Source organism: Dendrobates tinctorius, unplaced genomic scaffold, assembly GCF_039654945.1.
Source record: "Dendrobates tinctorius isolate UK_male_01 unplaced genomic scaffold, ASM3965494v1 ptg000033l, whole genome shotgun sequence".
Classification (NCBI taxonomy): Eukaryota; Metazoa; Chordata; class Amphibia; order Anura; family Dendrobatidae; genus Dendrobates; species Dendrobates tinctorius.
Window position 1 is genome coordinate 13,537,697 of NW_027361701.1, and position 21,417 is coordinate 13,559,113.

The following is a 21,417-nucleotide window of genomic DNA, read 5'->3' on the forward strand; positions in this document are numbered from 1 at the left end:
ACACACACACACACACACACACACTATATAATATCGATTACAGATATACTGTATTACATATTTACACTTTAGTACAGTTTGTTTTAAAGTCGTATTACAATAAATATATACGATCTAAATATCTTGATTATTGTATCATAAAAATTATTCAATATCTGATGTTCACATTGTACTACAATAAATCTTTCACTTAAGTATAAGCAATATATGTGGGAGTCAAAGTCATGGAGTTGGAGTAAGGGAAATTGAGGAGTCGGAGTCGCAGGGCCTACCACCTCCACAGCCCTGCCAGGAACCAGTGCCTCTTGTGCACCAACATGTTGGTGCAGAGACCTGCCCTCTGTGATCAGCGCTCCCTGTCATACTCAAAGGTGGTGTAGCAGAGCCGAAGCTGCGCTAGCATGAAAGATATAGTCCTCAATCGATCGGCTCCCGAGTGCTGTCGGCAGTGCTGGGTATTAAGGTGAGATACTCGTCAGTTTGTCGCATGTGTGATCCTGGCCTTACTGATCCAGCTATTCAGTAAGTGCTATAGCTATTCGGATTAGGACTTATCAAATAGCTTCAGATAAACCCTAGTCGTTAATCATTGAATAATGTTATAAGGGACCAGAAAAAAAAACGGCCTAAATCGTGTTATCCAGGATCTCAGCTACCCCCGGTAGTAAAGATCCCGGAGATTTTCTGTTTTAATGTGCATCGGCAGTGGTTGAGGGGTTAAATACTTCCACCTTCTGTTGGAATTGAATCCTCACCGAGCGTGATGGAGGCGACACTATTCATGGATTGAGGTCCAAACAAAAGCAAAAACAAAACAAAGAGTAAGCCATGTTTATTGGACATGAGGAGGAGACTTTTTTGTTTTTTTACATACTAGAAAATAACATAGCAAGTATATGAATAAATCAGGTTTATATTGTTAAACAGATTCTTTTGGTCTTTGCAAGAAAGGTGGGTTGCAAACAAATTAATGCTCCCTGAGGCCCAAGTTGACTCAATGACCATACCTAAAAGGACAAAACAAAAATACACCATTAAAATAGAAAAACGCATGCACCACTGGTTTGTGAGTGGCGTTTGCAGGTTCTGTTACCAGCAGCAATTTTTATAAACTCAAATACTAATTAATGTCTTTAAATTTATAATGGTAAACTAATTATTTCTTAATTATTTTCTATTAGAAAATAAAGATTAGCCAAGGTAAATTCATTGACAGATTCTGGAAAATGGCCCCTCTACTTAAAGGCTACATCATCTCATTTATGCTCAATTATGAGAACGTGATTATATTTGTTATTTGTATTTGTTATCGCAAACCTGTCAGCAGGATTGCGCTGTGTAAACCTACAGACGGTGCCAGGTTGGCGCCCTTATGCCGATTGAAAAGCTAACCACAAGACGCATTTCATCAGCCCAGGCATCATTTTAGCTTATGAGATTCTCGTGCTGTGGGGCGGCCTGTGGAGAGGGAAGGGTGTTTACGTGGTGCTTTGTTTACATATGCATCAGTATGGCTTCTGACAGGTCACTGATCCCTCAACTGACCTGTTTCCTATTTTACATTAAAAAAAAACAAAACAAAAAACACCACATTTTATGCAATTTTTAAATTAATTCATCAAGCAGGGGCGGCGGTGTAGCATGATAATATGCATATTTTCATTTTATTTAGACATCTAGCTAAGAATTTTTTTTGCCCTCCAAACAAAAATGGCACCAGATCGCGCAGTAGCATTTATGGTGTTTTAGATCAATGCTACTGCGCAGATAGCATCATTTTGTCAGAGGGAAAAAAAAACAAAAAACAATCCACGTCATCAAGATGGCGCCTGCGCTGTAGCTTCTATCAGAATGCGATGAAGGCTACTGCGCAGGGGCCATTTTGTTATAAAAAAAAAAGAAAAAAAAACAAAAAACTCTTAAACAAAACTATGTTTAAATAAAATGAAACTATGCATATTATCCCCTGTATCATGCCACAGGGCTGATGCTGCCTCCTGCCTGAGGAATGTGAATTTTTTTTAAGCCATATATTCAGTATGTAAAATAGGGGGTAGGTCACAGATCAATAACTTGACATAAGCCTTACAGATGAATATGTAAGTAAAGCACCACATGCAGACCCCACAGGCCACCCCTGTTGTGATTTCGCTTTCTGGCCTCCCTCTGGTTATTACTGAAGGTAGTGGAGCTGGTCTGATTGACAGAGGGGTTGCGAGTTCTCTTTCTGGGCTCCCTCTGGTGGTTACTGGAGGTAATGGAGCTGATCTGATTGACAGAGACTTGCCATCTGATAATGAGGATGACGATTGGAGATCTGGGGTTTCAGATTGGGATTTAAGACAGCAAACTCCCTCTATCCCTGCTGGTGATTTTCTTCCTGTTCCCTGATGTCTCCAGCTCTGTCCCTGCATGTTCAGCTAAGTGGTTCATTTGCTATTCTGTTTGCATTTGATCTGGTTTTGTCTCTCAGTTTTGTGCGGATCAGCCAGCACCGGCTGGGGCATATGTTACTGCTTGTGCCAGTTTGTTTTGTCCCCTGTTAGATTGGTATATTCTGAAAGAGCAAAAAGACCAGAGTGCTGATATAGTAGGGGGCGAAGTTGTGCAACTTCAGTATTTTTGTGCATCAGACGTGTTGGACTTTTGGCAGGGTTTTTTGCGTGATTGCAGTGTCTTTCCTTTCCTGTCTAGTCAGTCTCGGCCCCATCATTTGCTCAGTCTATTTTCCTGCCTCCTTTTGTGTTTTCATCTTGTCTCACCGACAATATATGTTTGGGGGCTATCTATTCCTTTGGGGTCTGCTCTGGGGCAGTTTAGATTTCCCCTTTCTTGCTTTAGGCTTAGTTAGTTCTCCGTCCGTGCCGAGGCGTCTGGGATCATCGTAGGTACGCTCCACGGCTAATGCTAGTTGTGTGGATAGGATCAGGGGTCTGCAATCCGCTTAGTTACCAACCTCTCTGGTTTTCTGTGGCTTAGCCTGGGCCTGCTCTCCTCCTCCGTGACACATTCAGAACACACCTCAGAGCAAGAGAATCTCAAACTGAAAATAAAGATTACATAACCACAGGACGGATGTCATCATCCCAGGTACCATTTTAATCAGTATAACGGCGCCGACTTGACACTGTCTGTAGGCTGCTGAGCACAATCCTGCTGACTGGTTCCCTTAACTTTTTTTTTTTTTTTTTGGGGGGGGGATGGGCGACAGGCCAATCCAACCACAGACTAGATGTTCTGTGAAGCTTTCAAAATTAAAATGCAAAAATATTTCCTTTAGGAATGAGAAGCCTTTCAAAAACATTTGTTGCTTCTTAAAAATCTCTTACATTACTAACATGGCAAAAGTTATAAATATAGTCTTACATACTTTTGAAATTCCCATTCTCTGTTATCCAGTGGACAAACCTGCCGAGTTTTCAACCAACGCGAGATGCAATGGAAATGGAATGCATGCTATAGAAAAAAAAAAAAAAAAAAATACAATTTGTATTTAGTATTTCTTTCAGACATAACATGCAATAAAAATTTAAAATCTGTCAACACTGCTAGTTTTGCCATTCACACAGCACCATTTTTCACATTTGATGAGTCACTTTATGTTTTAATTCGCCTACAGTCAAGATATAGAAATTTTGTTTGTGATACACAATACCAATAACTTAGATTGGTTATTTTATTAAACGGAAAATGTACAAGTTTTTGAAATTTTCTGTAAATTTCATATCTTTTTCAGCTTTTTTGCTTTCTAACTTAAACCCCTCTGCACTGTGGACAATTTTTTTAATATTATCCTTTCTTCAAAGAGCCATTACATTTTTCCTTTCGACGTAGACATATAAAGGTTTTTCCCTTGTGGGCCAATTAGAAGTTTAACCCCTTCACAACCTTTGACGAATAGGTGCTTCAAAGGCAGATTACCTGCCTTTGGTGCGGGTTCCAATGCTGAGCCCGCATCTTTCCCCACACAACAGCTGATCTGATCAGCTGGCTGTTTCTTCCAGCATGACCAAGAAACAGTGGCTCCGTAAGAGGCATTTTCAAAGTCCTGGAGAGGCCTAGCCAGTCTACATACAAATATCTCTATATATAAAAATGAATGTGTGTGTATCACCAATCACGAAGCACCTTTCATTTTACCAGAGCTGCTCAAAAGAAGCTGAGCTGTGATTGGTTGCTATGACCAACAGTTTTCCTACTTGACAACACCTCAGCAGACACCGACATGGTGGGAGAAATCTAGCATCTTCGGGAACATAAGCTCCCAGCCATTGTTTGCCCCCCTGAAAGGAGCAGAGAGCACATGACAAATGAATCCCCAATTCCCTGCCCATATCCCCATCACACATCCTCCATCCTGTAGGCACATCTTCCCTCTTAAAGGGATCATTGGTATGGAAGTCAGAGCAAATCCATCCAGAGCTTTGGTTTTGACCCCAGGCCACTCTTAAAGGGATCTCCAGTATGGAAGTTAAGACAGTTCCACTCAGCTCTGTGGTTCTGACCCCAGGGTATCTTAAAGGGATCATTGGTATGGAATTTAGGGCAAATCCACTCTGTGCTTTGGTACTGATCCCAGGCCCTTCTTAAAGGGATCCCCGGTATGGAAGTCAGGGCAATTGCCTTCAAATGCTCTGGTACTGACCCCAGGCTCACTTAAAGGGATCTCCTGTATGGAAGTTAGGGCAAATCCACTCAGCGCTCTGGTTCTGACCCAAGTCCCCTCTTAAAGGGATCCTCGGTACGGAAGTGAGGGAAAATCCATTCAGCGCTCTGGTTCGGACGTCAGGCCTCTCTTAAAGGGATCCCCAGTATGGAAGTTAGGACCGTTCTACTCAGCGCTCTGGTTCTGACTCCAGGCTGACGGGATGATGTGGGATATTATATAGTGAATGTGGCCATGCGGAATGGGCGGTGCTCTACACGCAGATATAATATATCTCTTTGGAGGAAGCTGAAGCTCAATGTTGCCTAGCAACAGTCCCGATCCCTGAAAGCTCAGTATGGAGGAGTGGGCCAAAATCCCTGCTGCGTTGTGTGCAAACTTGGTCAAAAACTACAGGAAACGTCTGACCTCTATAAATTACAAATGTTTCCGTACCAAACATTAAGTTCTGTTTTTCTACTGTATCAAATACTCCTTTCATGCAATAAAATGCAAATTCATTGTGTAAAAATCATACGGCGATTTTCTGGATTTTATATTTAGATCGTCTCCCACAGATGAAGTGTACCTACGATAAACATTAGACCTCTCCATTCTTTGCAGGTGGAAAAACTTGCAAAATCAGCAGTGTATCAAATACTTATTTCCCCCACTGTATACATGTTTGGCATTTTTGTACTCGTACAGACCTGAGGAATCATAATGCCAATTCAGTTTTATTATTTAGAGAACATGGTAAAAAAATATTTACTTATGGAATTGAATTCCTCCCCGGTTTTCCAGTACACTATATAGTAAAATCAATGGTGTAATTCAAAAGTACAACTTGTCCCACAAAAAACAAGCCCTCACATGTCTATTGATGCAAAAGTTATACAAAACAAAAAAAAAAAGTTATGACTCTGGGAAAACAGTGAAAAAAAATATAAATCCAACTTTGAATATAGTATCTTTATTTAAAATTTCCCCTATTACCGTATTTTCGCTTTATAAGACGCTCCGAATTATAAGACGCACCCCAAATTTCGAGGAGAAAAATAAGAATTTTTATTAATAAAATGGTGGCGCTTCTTATAATCCATGCGTCTTATTGCTTACCAGGGGTGGTGGGTGCGGTGAAGCGGGGGCCCAGTGTCACTGCTGGAGGAGGCAGGAGTGGGGTGATGCTGCAGGCTGAAGGCAGGGATGAGGGGGTGCTTCCATGTGCAGCGCGATGCTGCCAGGGGGCCTTTGGGCTGCTGCCAGATGTCTCGGTGCCCAGCTCAGGGCTCTGCCGACATTTTGCGACAGGCCAGAGCTCCAGGGAACCTTCACGATTCCCTCTGTGTGATGGACTCCGGCAATATGGCCGCCGCCGGGTGCAGCGCATGGGCACATGGTGATCTCATGTACAGTACAATGTTAAGCAATGTAAATTAAAAACTGCTGTGCACATGCTGTGGAAAAATTGTGCAGATTAGCTGCGGGTTTATTTCCGCAGCATGTCAGTTCTTTGGGCGGGTCTGCATCGTTTCTGCACCCACTGACTTGCATTGATCCGCAGCAAAAATGGCTTTGATCTGCAGCTTTGCTGTGGATGAAATGCTGCAGATCAGGAGGGTGGAAGAGTGTGGGCGGCGACTGGGCACGTGTCTGTGTGTGCGGGGCTCATCGGGCTGTATGTATGTATGTATGTGCAATATCCATGGCCCCTTCCTAGGCTATGAATATCAGCCAGCTGTCTGCGTAGCCTTTCTGGCTATAAAATCCCCCCCCCAAAAAAAATAAAATAAATAATGACTTGGGGGTGGGGGGGGGTCTCCCTATTTTAATAGCCAGTAAAGGCTATGCAGACAGCTGCGGGCTGATATTCATAGCCTGGGAAGGGGCCATGGGTGTTACCCCCTTCCCAGGCTACAAATATTGGTTCAGGTCCTCTGGCGCAGAAAATTGAGCGGAAGCCCAAGCCATTTTTTTTTCTTTATGGAAAGGCATGTGGGTAAGGTAGTATGGGTTGGACAAATGTAAAAGAGGAGGTTGGACAGAAATGACATCACAATTTTTTGTTAACCCCTGTGATACTTATGTGATAAGAATGATGCATGATATTAGAAAAGGTATCCAGATGGTAGGTAGGTGATCACGGGTATTATTATTCTTTTTCAAAAGTATTCAGTACAACATTACCAGAGACTGGGGATTTGACCGCTGAATGACCTCTTTGAGTACATGATGAGAACATGCATAAGGAATGTGAAAAACAAACATACAGCGCTTGCGTAACACGAGCAGAGCACGAGTTGGAATGTTCACTGCGCAGCTGTACAGCTTGTGTAAACATTACTTGTAGAAGTTGTAGTGCGCAGGACTAGATTCATATCTAGGAACAGTTTGTATATAACCGAGGGAATTTCCACTGGCGAGTAGGGACGCTCCAGGAGACTTATGGACGCATATCTTCTGTGATGGAGTTTTACGGGATATTTCCTCCTCGCCAAAAGAGTCCCCCGATAGAGGAGTGATGCTACAATAACCGGTAATATATTGATGCTTACTTTCTCTATGAATAGATGATGTATAGATCATGTAATGTTAGACTAGTGCTGCTAAAATTCATGTGCAAATGTATATGTTAATTCATTAATATCTTTTAATAGAATAAAATACTATTGTTTTACTGAGCACAGACTTCTTGTCTCTTGCCTAATTAGTATATTAGTGATCGCTACGTATGTAAGGACCATAAGTCCATCATATTGACTCGGTAAGACAACCCCTTCATGACGCAGCCTATTTTGACCTTAATGACCTGGCCATTTTTTGAAATTCTGACCAGTGTCCCTTTATGAGGTTATAACTCAGGAACACTTCAACGGATCCTAGCAATCCTGAGACTGTTTTTTCGTGACATATTGGGCTTCATGATAGTGGTAAATTTAGGTCGATAATTTTTGCGTTTGTGAAAAAATCAGATTTGGTAAAAATTTAGAAAATTTCGCAATTTTGAATTTTTATTCTGTTAAACCAGAGAGTTATGTGACACAAATCAGTCACTAAAAAACATTTCCCACATGTCTACTTTACATCAGCACAATTTTGGAAACAAATTTTTTTTTTGTTAGGAAGTTATAAGGGTTAAAAGCTGACCAGTGATTTCTCATTTTTACAACAAAATTTACAAAACCATTTTTTTTTTTAGGGACCACCTCACATTTGAAGTCACTTTGAGGGGTCTATATGGCAGAAAAAACCCAAAAGTGACACCATTCTAAAAACTGCACCCCTCAAGCTACTCAAAACTACATTCTAAAAGATTATTAACCCTTCAGGTGTTTTGCAGGAACTAAAGCAACGTGGAAAGAAAAAATGGACATTTTAATTTTTACAACAAAAATTTTCTTTTAGCATTAATTTTTTTCATCTTCACATGGGCAACAGGATAAAATGGATCCTAAAATTTGTTGGGCAATTTCTCCTGAGTACACTGATACCTCATATGTGGTCATAAACCACTGTTTGGGCGCACGGCCGGGCTCAGAAGGGAAGGAGCACCATTTGTCTTTTGAATGGAAAACATGCTGGAATATTTAGCGGACACCATGTCGCGTTTGGAGAGCCCCTGTGTGCCTAAACATTGGAGCTCCCCCACAAGTGACCCCATTTTGGAAACTAGACCCCCCCAAGGAACTTATCTACATGCATAGTGATCACTTTGAACCCCCAGGTGCTTCACAAATTGATCGGTAAAAAAAAAAAAAGTACTTTTTTTTTTTTTTCACAAAAATTTTCTTTTAGCCTCAGTTTTTTCATTTTCACATGGGCAACAGGATAAAATGGATCCTAAAATTTGTTGGGCAATTTCTCCTGAATACATAGATACCTGATATGTCGTCATAAACCACTGGGCGCACGACAGGGTCCGTAAGTGAAGGAGCGCTATTTGACTTTTTGAATGGAAAATTAGCTCCAATCGTTATCGGACACCATGTCGCGTTTGGAAAGCCCCTGTGTGCCTAAACAATGAAAACCCCCACAAGTGACCTCATTTTGGAAGCTAGACCCCTTATGGATCTTACCTAGATGTGTAGTGAGCACTTTGAACCTCCAGGTGCTTCACAGAAGTTTATAACGCAGAGCAGTGAAAATAAAAAAAATCATTTTTTTCCTCAAAAATGATTTTTTAGCACGCTATTTTTTATTTTCGCAAGGGTAACAGGAGAAATTGGACCACAAAAGTTGTTGTGCAATGTGTTCTGAGTACACCGATAATCCATATCTGGGGGGGGGGGGGGGGGGACCACTGTTTGGGCGCACGGCAGGGCTCAGAAGGGAAGGAGCGCCATTTGACTTTTTGAAATTAAATTTACCTCTAATCGTTAGCAGACACCATGTCGTGTTTGGAGAGCCCCTGTGTGCCTAAACATTGGAGCTCCCCCACAAAACCCCATTTTGGAAACTAGACCCCCTAAGGAACTTTTCTAGATGCATAGTGAGCACTTTGAACCTCCAAATGCTTCACAAAAGTTTATAACGCAGTGCCGTGAAAATACAAAATTTTTTTTTTTTAACTCAAAAAATTATTTTTTAGTGCACAATTTTTTATTTTCACAAGGGTACCTGGAGAAACTGGACCCCAAAAGTTGTTGTCCAGTTTGTCCTGAGTACGCTGGTACCCCATATGTGGGTGGAGGCCACTGTTTGGGCACACGTCGGGGCTCGGAAGGGAAGTAGTGACGTTTTGGAATGTAGACTTTGATGGAATGGTCTGCAGGCATCATGTTACATGTTTCCAGAAATTACAATTTTTTTTAACCCTTTCCTTACCGATGAAGTAATAGTACGTCTTTAGTAAGGTCCCCTGCTTTGAGGTGGGCTCCGGCGGTGAGCCCACTTCAAAGCCGCGGCATGTCAGCTGTTATGAACAGCTGACATGTGCCCGCAATAGGCGCGAGTGGAAATCGCCGTCCGCCCGTGCCTATTAACTAGTTAAATCCCGCTGTCAAAGCTGACAGCGGGCATTTAAATAGCACTTCCGGCCGCCGGGACAGAAGTGAGCTCATCACCGACCCCATTACGTGATCAGGGGTCGGCGTCGTTGCCTGGACAACCACAGGTCTCAGAGATCTCTATGGTTGTTCTAGGCAGATGGCTTTGAGCGCCGCCCGGCGGTCAAAGCACAGCAGTAAATCTGCTACATATGGGCGATCTGCTCATCGCCCATATGTAGCAGAGCCGATCGGGTTGTGCATGCTTCAAGTCTCCTATGGAGGCTATTGAAGCATGCCAAAAGTTAAAAAAAAAATATATGTTAAAAAATAAAAAAAACCTAAAAGTTTAAGTCACCCCCTTTCGCCCCAATCAAAATAAAACAGTAAAAAAAATCCCACATACACATTAGGTATCGCCGCGTTCAGAATCGCCCGATCAATAAAAAAAAAAAAGCAGTAACCCGATTGCTAAACGGCATAGTGAGAAAAAAAAAAAAAAAAATTCAAAACGCCAGAATTACGGTTTTTTGGTCGCCATGACATTGCATTAAAATGCAATAACGGGCGATCAAAAGAACGTATCTGCACAAAAGAGGCATCATTAAAAAAGTCAGCCCGGCACGTAAAAAATATGCCCTCACCCGACCCCAGATCACGAAAAATGGAGACGCTACGGGTCTCTGAAAATTGCACAAATTTTTTTTTTTTAAGCAAACTTTGGAATTTTTTTTCACCACTTAGATAAAAGAGGACATAGACATGTTTGGTGTCTATGAACGCGTAATGACCTGGAGAATCATAATGGCAGGTTAGATTTGGCATCTAGTGAACTTAGCAAAAAAGCCAAGCAAAAAACAAGTGTGGGATTGTACTTTTTTGCAATTTCACCGGACTTGGTTTTACCATGTCGTGCACTCGAAAATGGTAAAAAAATTCCAATGGTGTCGTTTAAAAGTACAACTTGTCCCGCAAAAAATAAGCCCTCACATGGCCTTATAGATAGTGTTGAGCATTCCGATACCGCAAGTATCGGGTATCGGCCGATATTCGCTGTATCGGAATTCCGATACTTTTTTCATATCGAATACCGGAATCGGAAGTTCCCATAATGCTAGGAGCCCGCTCGATTTGATTCAGCCAATGGGGATCCTCAGAAGTGTGGGCACATCCTGTTAGGCATGTAGGCATGTTAACTACTGGCATGGCTGTGATTGGCTGCTGAAATGATGTCATGATGCACTATAAAAACCGCTGCAGCCGCCATTTCTGGTCACTCTGCTGTGAATTCAGTTAGGGACAGGCTGCTGTTAAAGACTGTGAGGGACAGTTAGAAATAGCGATCAAAAATATCTATTGCTCTACCCAGGCTACATAATCCACCACTGTAGCATTTTTGTAGCCCAGCAGCGCTGTTTTAATAGCTGTCTGCAAGGGCTGTGTGAGTGCAGACCCACGATGTGTAGTGTGTCCTGCAGGCACGTCTGCTTGTAGGCCACCCAGCGTGTGTCTCTGCCTCATACACATTTTTCTTTTATTGCTGCTTTTTTTTTCTCCTGTATAGTGTGCTTCCATACGTATCCATATACGTTGGTTGCAAACACTAAAGGAGTGGACAGCGGAGCCTTTCAGCAGCCTTTCAGTGCTATAGCCCATTTCTCTGCACTGTTTTTGGCTGTCTGATAGGTCTCTCTGTGTGTGAGTGCAGCTCACGTTGCAGTGTGTTCTACAGCCACCGCTAGCTGTAGTCCGCTCAGCGTGCGTCACTGCCTCATACATAGTCCTTTTTTTGCAGCTAATTTAGCCAGATTTTTGCTCCTATATTAGTGTGCTTCCAACCGCATCCATTGTCATTGGTTGGTTGCAAACACTATATAGGATTAGATAGAGGAGCCTTTTTGCTGGCTTGTGCCCTTCAGGGCCAGCCAGACTAGTATCACCCTATTTTTTGGAGCCTCATCAATTGCATTGTAGGTTAGCTTCCTGCATTGTAATCGCTCCAAAAAGTTTGTGATACTATAGCTTTCAAACTTTGGTCACATCCTTTTCTCCCCCCCCAAAAAAAAAAGTGAATAAAGTTCACCAAACACTCCACTTTACAGTTGTGTAGGCCACATTAGATCATATTAAAGTGTAGTACACACACACTTAGCCAAATTAGTGTTTCTTATACTGGTTAGCAGGTGTTCAGGAATAAGAACACTAAGCCACCCCTTTTTTACTTTTCTGCCTATCTATCAGTCTACCAAGATGAAGGCAGGGAGTAAGGCACGTAGTAGTGGCCGTGGAGTTTCAGCAGGGAGAGGACGTGGGGATTTGGTGTCTGCTGCGGCCACCAGTGACCCGGCATCCCCCACTTTTACCAGGCAACAGTCCTTCATGTGCAGCTTTGTAGGACCTCGCCGCACCCCACTGCTGCGTGACGAACAAATTGAAGCCGTTTTCGGATGGATGGAGTGGAGCCGGGTACAGATCTGGAGAGTGGCTCTGTATGTATTCTGCCAACTCCAAGGATTGCAGGAATGCAGTCTGTACATATTGAGTCCTTCTCCTACTCTAGTTCCTCGGAATCAGCACTGTGTGAGCCTGTTAGGCCAGATATGAGCACAGGTGTGGCCAAACGTCAACAGGCCGTCCTTAAATTAATTTCTTTGGGGAATCGGAGCCACACAGCACAGGAGCTCTGGAATGCCATCAAACAGGAGAGCGATGTGTGGTTTGTGCCAGCGAATCTCCAGCCAGGTTAGGTAGTGAGTGACAATGGCCGAAATCTAGTGGCAGCTCTGGGCCTAGGCAACCTCACTCACATACCATGTCTGGCACACGTGCTCAATTTGGTCGTGCAGAGCTTTTTGAGGGACTATCCGGATCTTGATGCACTGCTGCACAAGGTTCGCCTACAGTGTGCTCACTTGCAGCGTTCCAGCATGGCAAGATCGTGCATTGCATCTCTGCAACGCCGATTCCGCCTGCCAGAACATCGCATCATATGTGACCTCTCCACCAGGTGGAATTCAACTTTACATATGTTGGAGCGGTTGTGTGAGCAGCAGGCAGCAGTAATGGAGTACCAGCTGCATCAGGCGCAAACAAGTCGCACTGTGCGCCGGACACACTTCACCACCACTGAGTGGGCCACTATGAGGGACATCTGCCAAGTTTTGCGTGCCTTCGATGACTCCACGCGGATGGCCAGTGCAGATGATGCACTAATCAGCATGACTGTCCCCCTCATCTGTCTGCTTCAAAAAACCTTACAAGCGCTAAGTGAGGAGGTTTTTGAAGAGGTCGAGGATGAGCAGTCAGAAATGCCATCTGCTTCTGGCAAGTCTGCGCAACGTGCTTCCACACAAAGGCCCAGGCAGGGGACACTTAGTGAGGAGGAGGAACATATCTCTCCAGAGGAGGGAGGTACACAAGGCTCTAGTAGTCAGTGTGTACAGCGAGGGTGGGGTGATGCTGAGCAGGCAGAGATGCTGCCTCAAGCTGGGGACAGCATTTCCGGTCCAGTTGGCAGTCTGCAGCACATGGTTGATTTCATGCTGCAGTGCTTGTTAAATGACCGCCGCATCGCCAACATTCTCCACACGGCTGATTATTGGGTGTACACCCTCCTAGATCCTCGCTACCGGGACAACTTACAAAGCCTCATACCACAGTTGAACCGGGAGCGAAAAATGCGGGAGTACCAAGAAACACTTGTGCAGGCCATCATGTTCTCCATTCCCCCCGCAAGTGTTGCTGGTAGTGCTTTTCAAAGCAGCCATGTGGGTAGAGGCAGTGGAGGAAGCTCTGAACAAAGAGGTAGCAGAGGCAGTGCCGCAGGACAAGGCAAGGCCAGTATGGCCCAAATGTGGAAAAGTTTTGTGGGACCGCCACAAACGGCTACACCATCACAGACGGCTCCAGTCAGCAGGAGGCAACGATTCCGTCAGATGGTGACAGACTACTTGTCTTGCCCTGTTAGTGTTCTCCCAGACGGCTCTTCCCCGTTCAAGTATTGGGTCTCTAAGCTGGATACATGGCCAGAGCTTAGCCAGTATGCATTGGAGGTGCTGGCTTGCCCTGCTGCCAGTGTATTATCGGAACGTGTCTTTAGTGCTGCAGGTGGTGTGGCAACAGACCGTCGCACGCGACTATCCGCCGATAATGTTGACCGGCTTACTTTTCTGAAAATGAACAAGGCCTGGATCTCACCTGAATTTGCCAGTCCTCTTCCAGAATAAATAATTGGCTGGCAACAGGATCCAGGTCTCCTGTTGTGTTCATGTTTCTATGACCTGAACTTTATTTCCTGGGCTACAGCAACGCCCGTTGTTGCTCAGAAGTGCTGTCCACACAGACAAAACACTCGCTCATGTGTAAGTGGGGTTCGGTAATGTCAGCTGATCCCCTGCTGTGTGTATGGCAAAGTGTCCTGCTCCCTCCACAGTCAAACAACCTCAGATTTACACCTGGCTCCAAGTAGGCCTCGGCCTACTACCCGATTTTCCCTGGGCGTCCGACACCGCCAGTTGTTGCTCAGAAGTGCTGTCCGCATAGATAAAACACTCGCTCATGTCTAAGTGGGGTTCGGTAATGTCAGCTGATCCCCCGCTGTGTGAAGGGCAAAGTTCTGCTGCCTCCAAATTGGAACTACTTCAGATTTAAACATTCTCTGATTTGGCCTCTGTCTCCACTGTCTAGTATTTCCCCTGACCTCCAGTTCCTGCTCACAGTTGCCGTCCGCGCATTCCACACGTGTTCCTGTGTTACTGGGGTTCTGTAACGTCAGCAGATCCCCCAATGTGTGTCCGCCACTGTCTCCTGCGCTGTCCACCTTCCCACTGCAAGCGGTGGAAATGTGGACAAAGCAGGAGACAGTGGCAGACACACATCAGGGGATCTGCTGACATTACAGAACCCCAGTAACCCAGGAACACGTGTGGATTGGGCAGACGGCTGCTGTACGCATAAACTGGCGGTGTTGGTGGTCACGTGAAATCCTGGAAACAGAGTGGAGACAGATGCCTAATTGGAGCACGTTGACAGTCTGTTGTAGCCTACAAACAATCTAAAACTGCCATCAAGTAAGTAGGCCTCGGCCTGCACCCTGGTTCTCCCTGGGCTCCAACAATGCTAGTTGGTGCTCGGAAGTGCTGTCCACACAGAAAAAAACACTCATTCATGTGAAAGTGGGGTTCGGTAACGTCAGCTGATCCCCTGCTGTGTGGAGGGCAAAGTGCTGCTGCCTCCAAATTGTAACTACTTCAGATTTAAACATTCTCTGATTTGGCCTCTGTCTCCACTCTGTCTCTAGTATTTCCCCTGACCTCCAACACTGCCAGTTCATGCTCACAGTCGCCGTCCCCGCATTCCACACGTGTTCCTGGTGTTCTGTTACGTGAGCAGATCCCCCAATGTGTGTCCGGCACTGTCTCCTGCGCTGTCCACCTTCCCACTGCAAGCGGTGGGAATGTGGACAGAGCAGGAGACAGTGGCAGACACACATCAGGGGATCTGCTGACATTACAGAACCCCAGTAACACAGGAACATGTGTGGATTGGGCAGACGGCTGCTGTACGCATAAACTGGCGGTGTTGGTGGTTACGTGAAATCCTGGAAACAGAGTGGAGATAGATGCCTAATTGGAGCACGTTGACAGTCTGTTGTAGCCTACAAACAATCTAAAACTACTACCAAGTAGGCCTCGGCCTGCACCATGATTGTCCCTGGGCTCCAACAACGCCGGTTGGTGCTCGGCAGTGTCTTTGGCACGGGTACTCCCTGTTGCCCAGCCTGGTTCCAGCACGCCAGCTGTTTCCGGGTAGTGTCAACGTCACTATGCCACCAATCCATTGTCCTGTCGTCTTGCGGCCGGGTTAGCCGACTTTACGGTGCCTGCAGTTTAGGTGACTCCTATGTGGGCTGCGGGAACTGGCACTGAAGGCTGGATCCGTAGTGCCAATGGGACATGGACCCCTTGTAGGACTGTGGGTTTTGGTAACTGCGGCCGGCTTGCGGCCTGGCTACTTTGCTTTGAATGGGTACCTTCTGCTACCCACCCGGGTCCCGGCATTGTCAGCTGGTTCTCGCCAGAGCCTTTGGCCTAGGTGCCTCCATCTTGGTATTCGAAGGTCCAGCACCGTCAGCTGGTCCTTGGTAGTGCTTTCTAGCACAGGTACCTTCTGCTTAGTAACCGTGGTCCAGCACCGTCAGTTGGTCCTCGGTAGTGCCATTGGCTCTTGTTCCTTCTGCTACCCATCCGGGTGCCAGCACTGTCTGCTGGTTCTCGCCACAGCCTTTGGCCTAGGTGCCTCCATCTCGGTATCCGAGGTCCAGCACCGTCAGCTGGTCCTTGGTAGTGCTTTTTAGCACAGGTACCTTCTGCTTAGTAACCGTGGTCCAGCACCGTCAGTTGGTCCTCGGTAGTGCCATTGGCTCTTGTTCATTCTGCTACCCATCCGGGTGCCAGCACTGTCTGCTGGTTCTCGCCAGTTTCTCAGCCTTCTTGTACCTTGTGATACATTTCCAAGATCAAGCTTTTTGAAATTGTCTTTGGTAATCCTTATTGATCTCCATGACGACGACGACCCTGAAGACCACACCAAAGAAGACCAGAAATATGACCCTAAATAATAAGACCAAGAGGACAAAGAACATGAAGACAACCACCAAGATACAAAACAAAAGACAGAAGTACAAGAAGCTGAAGAAGCAAAAGCAGAAGAACAGAAAGCAGAAGAACATTAAGCATAAGACTAAAAATCAGCATAGAAGAAATCAAAATTATAAGCAGAAGACTAAGCAGTAAATGGGGGTGAGTCCGTTCCTCCTCGTGGTGCCCCTGGAAAATGCCTGCTGCTGCAGGCCAAACTGAACGCGGACAAATCCTGTTGTAAATCTTTAGTGACAGGCAGAACGTAAGGTGTAATCTTATAACTTTTATAGATAAGTACTACAGGAATGCCTGTCACCATAAGAAAATGAAGACAAAGAAGAATAGGAAGAAGATGAAGAAATAGCATATTAAAATTAATAATAGCTGAATAAGAAGAATATGAAGAATGGAAAAAAAAAATTAATGGGAAGAAGATGAGGAAGAAGAAGACGAATAAGGTGAAAAAAAAGTTGATGAAAAAAATGCTACTGCTGCGGATCATGAAGGAGAAAGTGTGGGAGAAGTTCAAAAGAAGGTGAAGAGCATGGAAGTTGTGAAACATACATATCTGACAAAATATAAAAAAGGTTAACAGTCAATATCTTTTTAACGCCGAACGTCTTGAAAAAAAAAAATTGGAATTAATGCTATGCCATGTGATTTGAATAAACCACTATGCCTTTAATGTCTCCTCCACCTCCCACAATACATTCTACATGATTCTTATTTGTTTTCAATTATGTAGAATTAGCCAACAAGGAATTAAAGGCCTTTTTTTAATTCCGATACCGGAAATCCCATTGACTTGAATGGGACTTCCGGTATTGGAATCGGCGATACCCGATATTTTTTTCGTATCGGGCGATACCATCCCATACGATATTTTTGGGTATCGAACGGTATCGCTCAACACTACTTATAGACGGAAAAATAAAAAAAGTTATCGCTCTGGAAAGAAGGGGAGCGAAAAACGAAAAAAGCTCCGGTAGTGAAGGGGTTAAAGACATTTTGTGAGCAAAATTATAGGATTACAAAATGTCTAAGAAGCTTCCCATTAAGCATTTCCCATTAATGCAAAAAAAATAAATTTGTGTGTCAGTGTATGACAGTTGAAAAATGCTGTGAGCTCAAAGTCAGTGCACTCTGCCAGTAATAAAAACGCTCCTACATGAGCTTCCAATCTAAAGACATACAGTGGGTATGGAAAGTATTCAGACCCCTTTACATTTTTCACTCTTTCATTGCAGCCATTTGGTAAATTCAAAAAAAGTTAATTTTTTTTCCTCATTAATGTACATTCTGCACCCCAGTTTAGATTTCAGTGAAAATCACTGAAAAAAGTGAAGTGATCTTCAGTGAAGATCACTGGAAAAAAAACCCATAAGTGTAGAAATTTTTGCAAACTTATTAAGAGAAAAAAAATAGAATTAGACTTACCGGTAATTCGGATTCTAGGAACCTTCCACGACAGCATACTGAGGTTGCCTCTTTGCCCTGATGGGGGGCAGGAAACAGAGGTTAAAAGGCCCTCCCACTTGCCAGTGACTTATAACTGAAACCATAGTACTGGTTTACCTTCTAAATACCAAGAATATATGGTGAGAATTTGCGCTGTCGTGGAAACCGAATTAACGGTAAGTCTAATTCTATTTTCTCTAGTCACCTTCCATGACGGCATACGGAGGAATACCAACTAATTTGGCACTAGGGTGGGACAACGGCCTGGAGTACTTTTCGGCCAAAGACTAGATCTTTATTGGACGATATGTCCAATCTATAATGCTTGGAGAAAGTGTAGTGAAGACCATGTCGCCGCCCTGCAGATCTGCTCTGCAGATGCGCATGCTTTTTCTGCCCAGGAGACTGATGTGGATCTGGTTGAGTGGGCCTTGACCCCCGCTGCAGGTGATTTATCTTGAGCGAGATATGCTTCAGCTATAGCTCTCTTAATACAATTAGCGATAGTGCTCTTTGACACCTTTTCCCCCTTTATTTTGACCAACAGATTCTGATCAATTCTGCAAGAGCTGGTTTGCTCTAGGTAATGCAGGACAATACGTCGGACATAGAGTGAGGAATTTTTCCTCCTTAGAGTTTGCTGGATTTTGGTAAAATGATGGTAAGATGATTTCTTGGGAACGGTGGAATTCAGAGACTACCTTTGGCACAAAGGAAGGATCGAGACGCAGGACTATGGAGTCATTTCTAATTATCAAATAGGGCTCCCTTATTGATAAGGCATGTAGTTCTACCCTCCTAGCCATGTTTATAGCCACCAAGAAAACCCATCTTGAGCCCATGGAGCATTAAGTTAAGATCCCATGGGGGAACTACTAATTGTCTGTTAGGGTTCATTCTGAGGGCCGATGTCATGAACCTCTTGATCCAGCAATGACCAGCTAGATAATGGTCAAAAACAAAGAGCTGAGAGCAGAGACCTGGACGTTTAGGGTGCTAGGCCTAAGGCCGATTTCTAAGACCTTTTGTAGAAAATCAAGTATCTGTGACATATTTGGGCTAAGTGGATCTAGTAGGTTAGGAAGGCAGAAAGCTGAAAATTTCTTCAAGACCTTATTGTAGATAGCATTGGTTACTAGCTTTCTGGACCTTTGTAGAGTAGCAATAACAGGGTCCGACAACCCTTTGGCTCTTAGTACCTGGGCTTCAGTAACCATGCTGCTAAATTCCACTTCTGAGGATCTAAGTGATGAATGGGTCCCTGCGCAAGGAAGTGGTCTTCTGCTGGAAACTGGATCGGGCCTTCCACCTGCAGATCGATGATCAGGTTGAATCAACATCTTTTAGGCCAAAACGGGGCTACCAAGATAGTTGGGGTCCGGTCTTCTCGGATTTTCTGTAGAACCTGCCAGAATCTGAATTGGTGGGAACGCATAGGCCAAGTGGAAATCCCAATTCTGGGCTAGAGCATCCACTCCCCTGCATTTTAGAGGGATGCAAAAAGGTCGATTTCTGGTAGGCCCCACCTGTCTACCAGAATTTTGAAGCTCTGACTGTTAAGGCTCCATTCCCCCAGCAGGATGTCTTGGCGACTTAGATAGTCTGCCTGGATGTTGGAAGAGCCTTTTAAGTGGACTGCTGTCAGTGACAGTAGGCGTTTTTGGGGCCAACAGAATATTAGAGCAGAGACACTTTTTAGGTTGTTAAACCTTGTACTGCCCTGATGCTTGATATGAGCAACTGTAATCATGTTGTCCGAATATATTTGAATGTGTTGTCCGGTGACCTGCTGCCAGAAGGGCTTCCTTTTACAGCCTTCAGCTCTCTGAAATTGGACGATTTTCCACTCGTTGTCTGGTCCCAGAGGCCTTGGAACGGGATGTTTATTATGGCTCCCCAGCCCCTCCTGCTTGCATCTGATGTAATCGTAGTCAGCAGGACCCAAGTCCAGCTAACACCTCTGGAGGTTACTGGGATTTATCCACCAAGCCAGGGAGGCTCTCACTTGACCCGGCGTGTGTATTCTTCTGTTTAGAGTACTGGGATGGCCATTCCAGTTCCCTAAAATATGAGCTTGAAGGACTCTGGAGTGGGCCTGAGCCCAAGCTACTGACTGGATACAGGCTGTCATGGAGCCCAAAACCAACATGCCTTCCCGGAGTGTAGGGGACCTCATGTCCCTGAACTTCTTGACCTTTGCTATTAGGGACAGACTATTGTCGTCTGGAAGAAAAAAAAACATCTGTTTTGCAGAGTCCAGAAGTACTCCCAGGAATTTTCTGGTTTTGGATGGCCGCAGCTGAGATTTTTCAGGTTCGGGATCCACCCCCAAAGACCCCAGTATATCCAAAGTCTTTGATACATGAGATTCCAGGGTCATCTCGGTGGAGGATACTATCAGTAGGTCATCCAGGTAAGGCACTATACAGACGCCTTGACTCCAGATAAAAGGACACCGCCTCTGCCATTACCTTGGAGAAGACTCTTGGCGCTGAGGAGATGCCAAACGGAAGGACGTTGAACTGATAGTGCTCCACCTGCCGACTCCCCTGTACCGCAAACCTGAGGTATTTTCTGTGTCTCGGGTGGATTGGTATATGGAAGTAGGCGTCCTTCAAGTCGATGGTCGACATGAAGAAATGAGGCCCGATCAGAGGAATGGCTGATCTTACGGACTCCATCTTGAACTTGCGGTATTTTACATGTTGGTTCAGTCCCTTCAGATTTATAATGATACGGGCCTCGCCTGAGGGTTTGGTTACCAGAAACAACCGAGAGTAGTGGCCCAGACCCCATTCAGTTTCTGGAACCGGGGAGATCAAGTTTGATCTTACAGTCTCCGAGACCTGCTAGCAGCATTGTTTGATCTCTTGGAGCTGGAAGGGAGGTGAATTTCAGATCCTGTGGAGGGTAGGAGATGAACTCTATCAATAGGCCTGCTTTGAGGACATTGAGGACCCAGTGACAACTGGCAATGTTCTGCTTTCTGCTACTGATATACATATCTTGAGAGTATCCCCCCCCCCCACCGGGTCTGAGTCATTGCTTCTCCTGTTGGAACTGCTGTTGCCGGGGGACGAGAACATTTTTCTCCCTGCCTTTTGCATAGTTCCACCTCCCCGTCTTGTCCTTCCCCCCTCAGAGGTTTGAGGCACGAAAAAATAGTTTAGTTGGTTTCTGTTCCAGGAGTGCTTTGTCAGTGGCCTTTTCTAGGATTTCATCCAGGGCAGGCCCAAAAACGTGCTCTCCCTTAAAGGGTATGGAACATAATTTGGCTTTGGAGGTGATGTCACCGCTCCACATTTTAAGCTAGAGAGCTCTCCTAGCGGAGTTGGATTGCACAAGCGACCTAGCGGCAACCCTGATTGATTCCATGGAGGCGTCCTCTAAAAAAAAAAACCCAGTAGCTCTGTGGAGAATAGGCAGCGAGTCTAGCTCACCCCTGGGATAAATGGGTCACTAATTCCTCTAACCAGCGGGAGAGGGCTCTAGCTACGCAGGTGGAGGCAATGTTAGCCATTAAGGCAGACGTAGAGGTCTCCCAGGACTTCTTCGGGAGGCTCTCAATTTTTCTGTCCATTGGATCCTTCAACTACAAAGAATCTTTGAATGGGAGTGCAGTTCTTTTCGCAACCCTTGCCACCTGTACGTCGACTTTGGGAATGTCCCATCTAACAATCACCTTCCA

At 44.8% G+C, this 21,417-nt stretch overlaps 1 protein-coding gene across 2 annotated transcripts in view; it reads right to left on the bottom strand.

Moving 5' to 3' along the window:
• Positions 1 to 816: 816 nt before the first annotated feature.
• The window catches only part of RBX1 (ring-box 1), a 118,450-nt gene continuing 97,849 nt past the window's right edge, over positions 817 to 21,417 (bottom strand). For both annotated transcript variants that reach the window (XM_073572994.1, XM_073572995.1), the window contains exons 4-5: positions 3,371 to 3,456; positions 817 to 1,007 (exon numbers count right to left, since the gene is read on the bottom strand). In XM_073572994.1, coding sequence (XP_073429095.1) covers positions 995 to 1,007; positions 3,371 to 3,456 — 99 coding nt within the window. In that variant the 3' untranslated portion in view covers positions 817 to 994. The remainder of the gene's footprint in view (positions 1,008 to 3,370; positions 3,457 to 21,417) is intronic.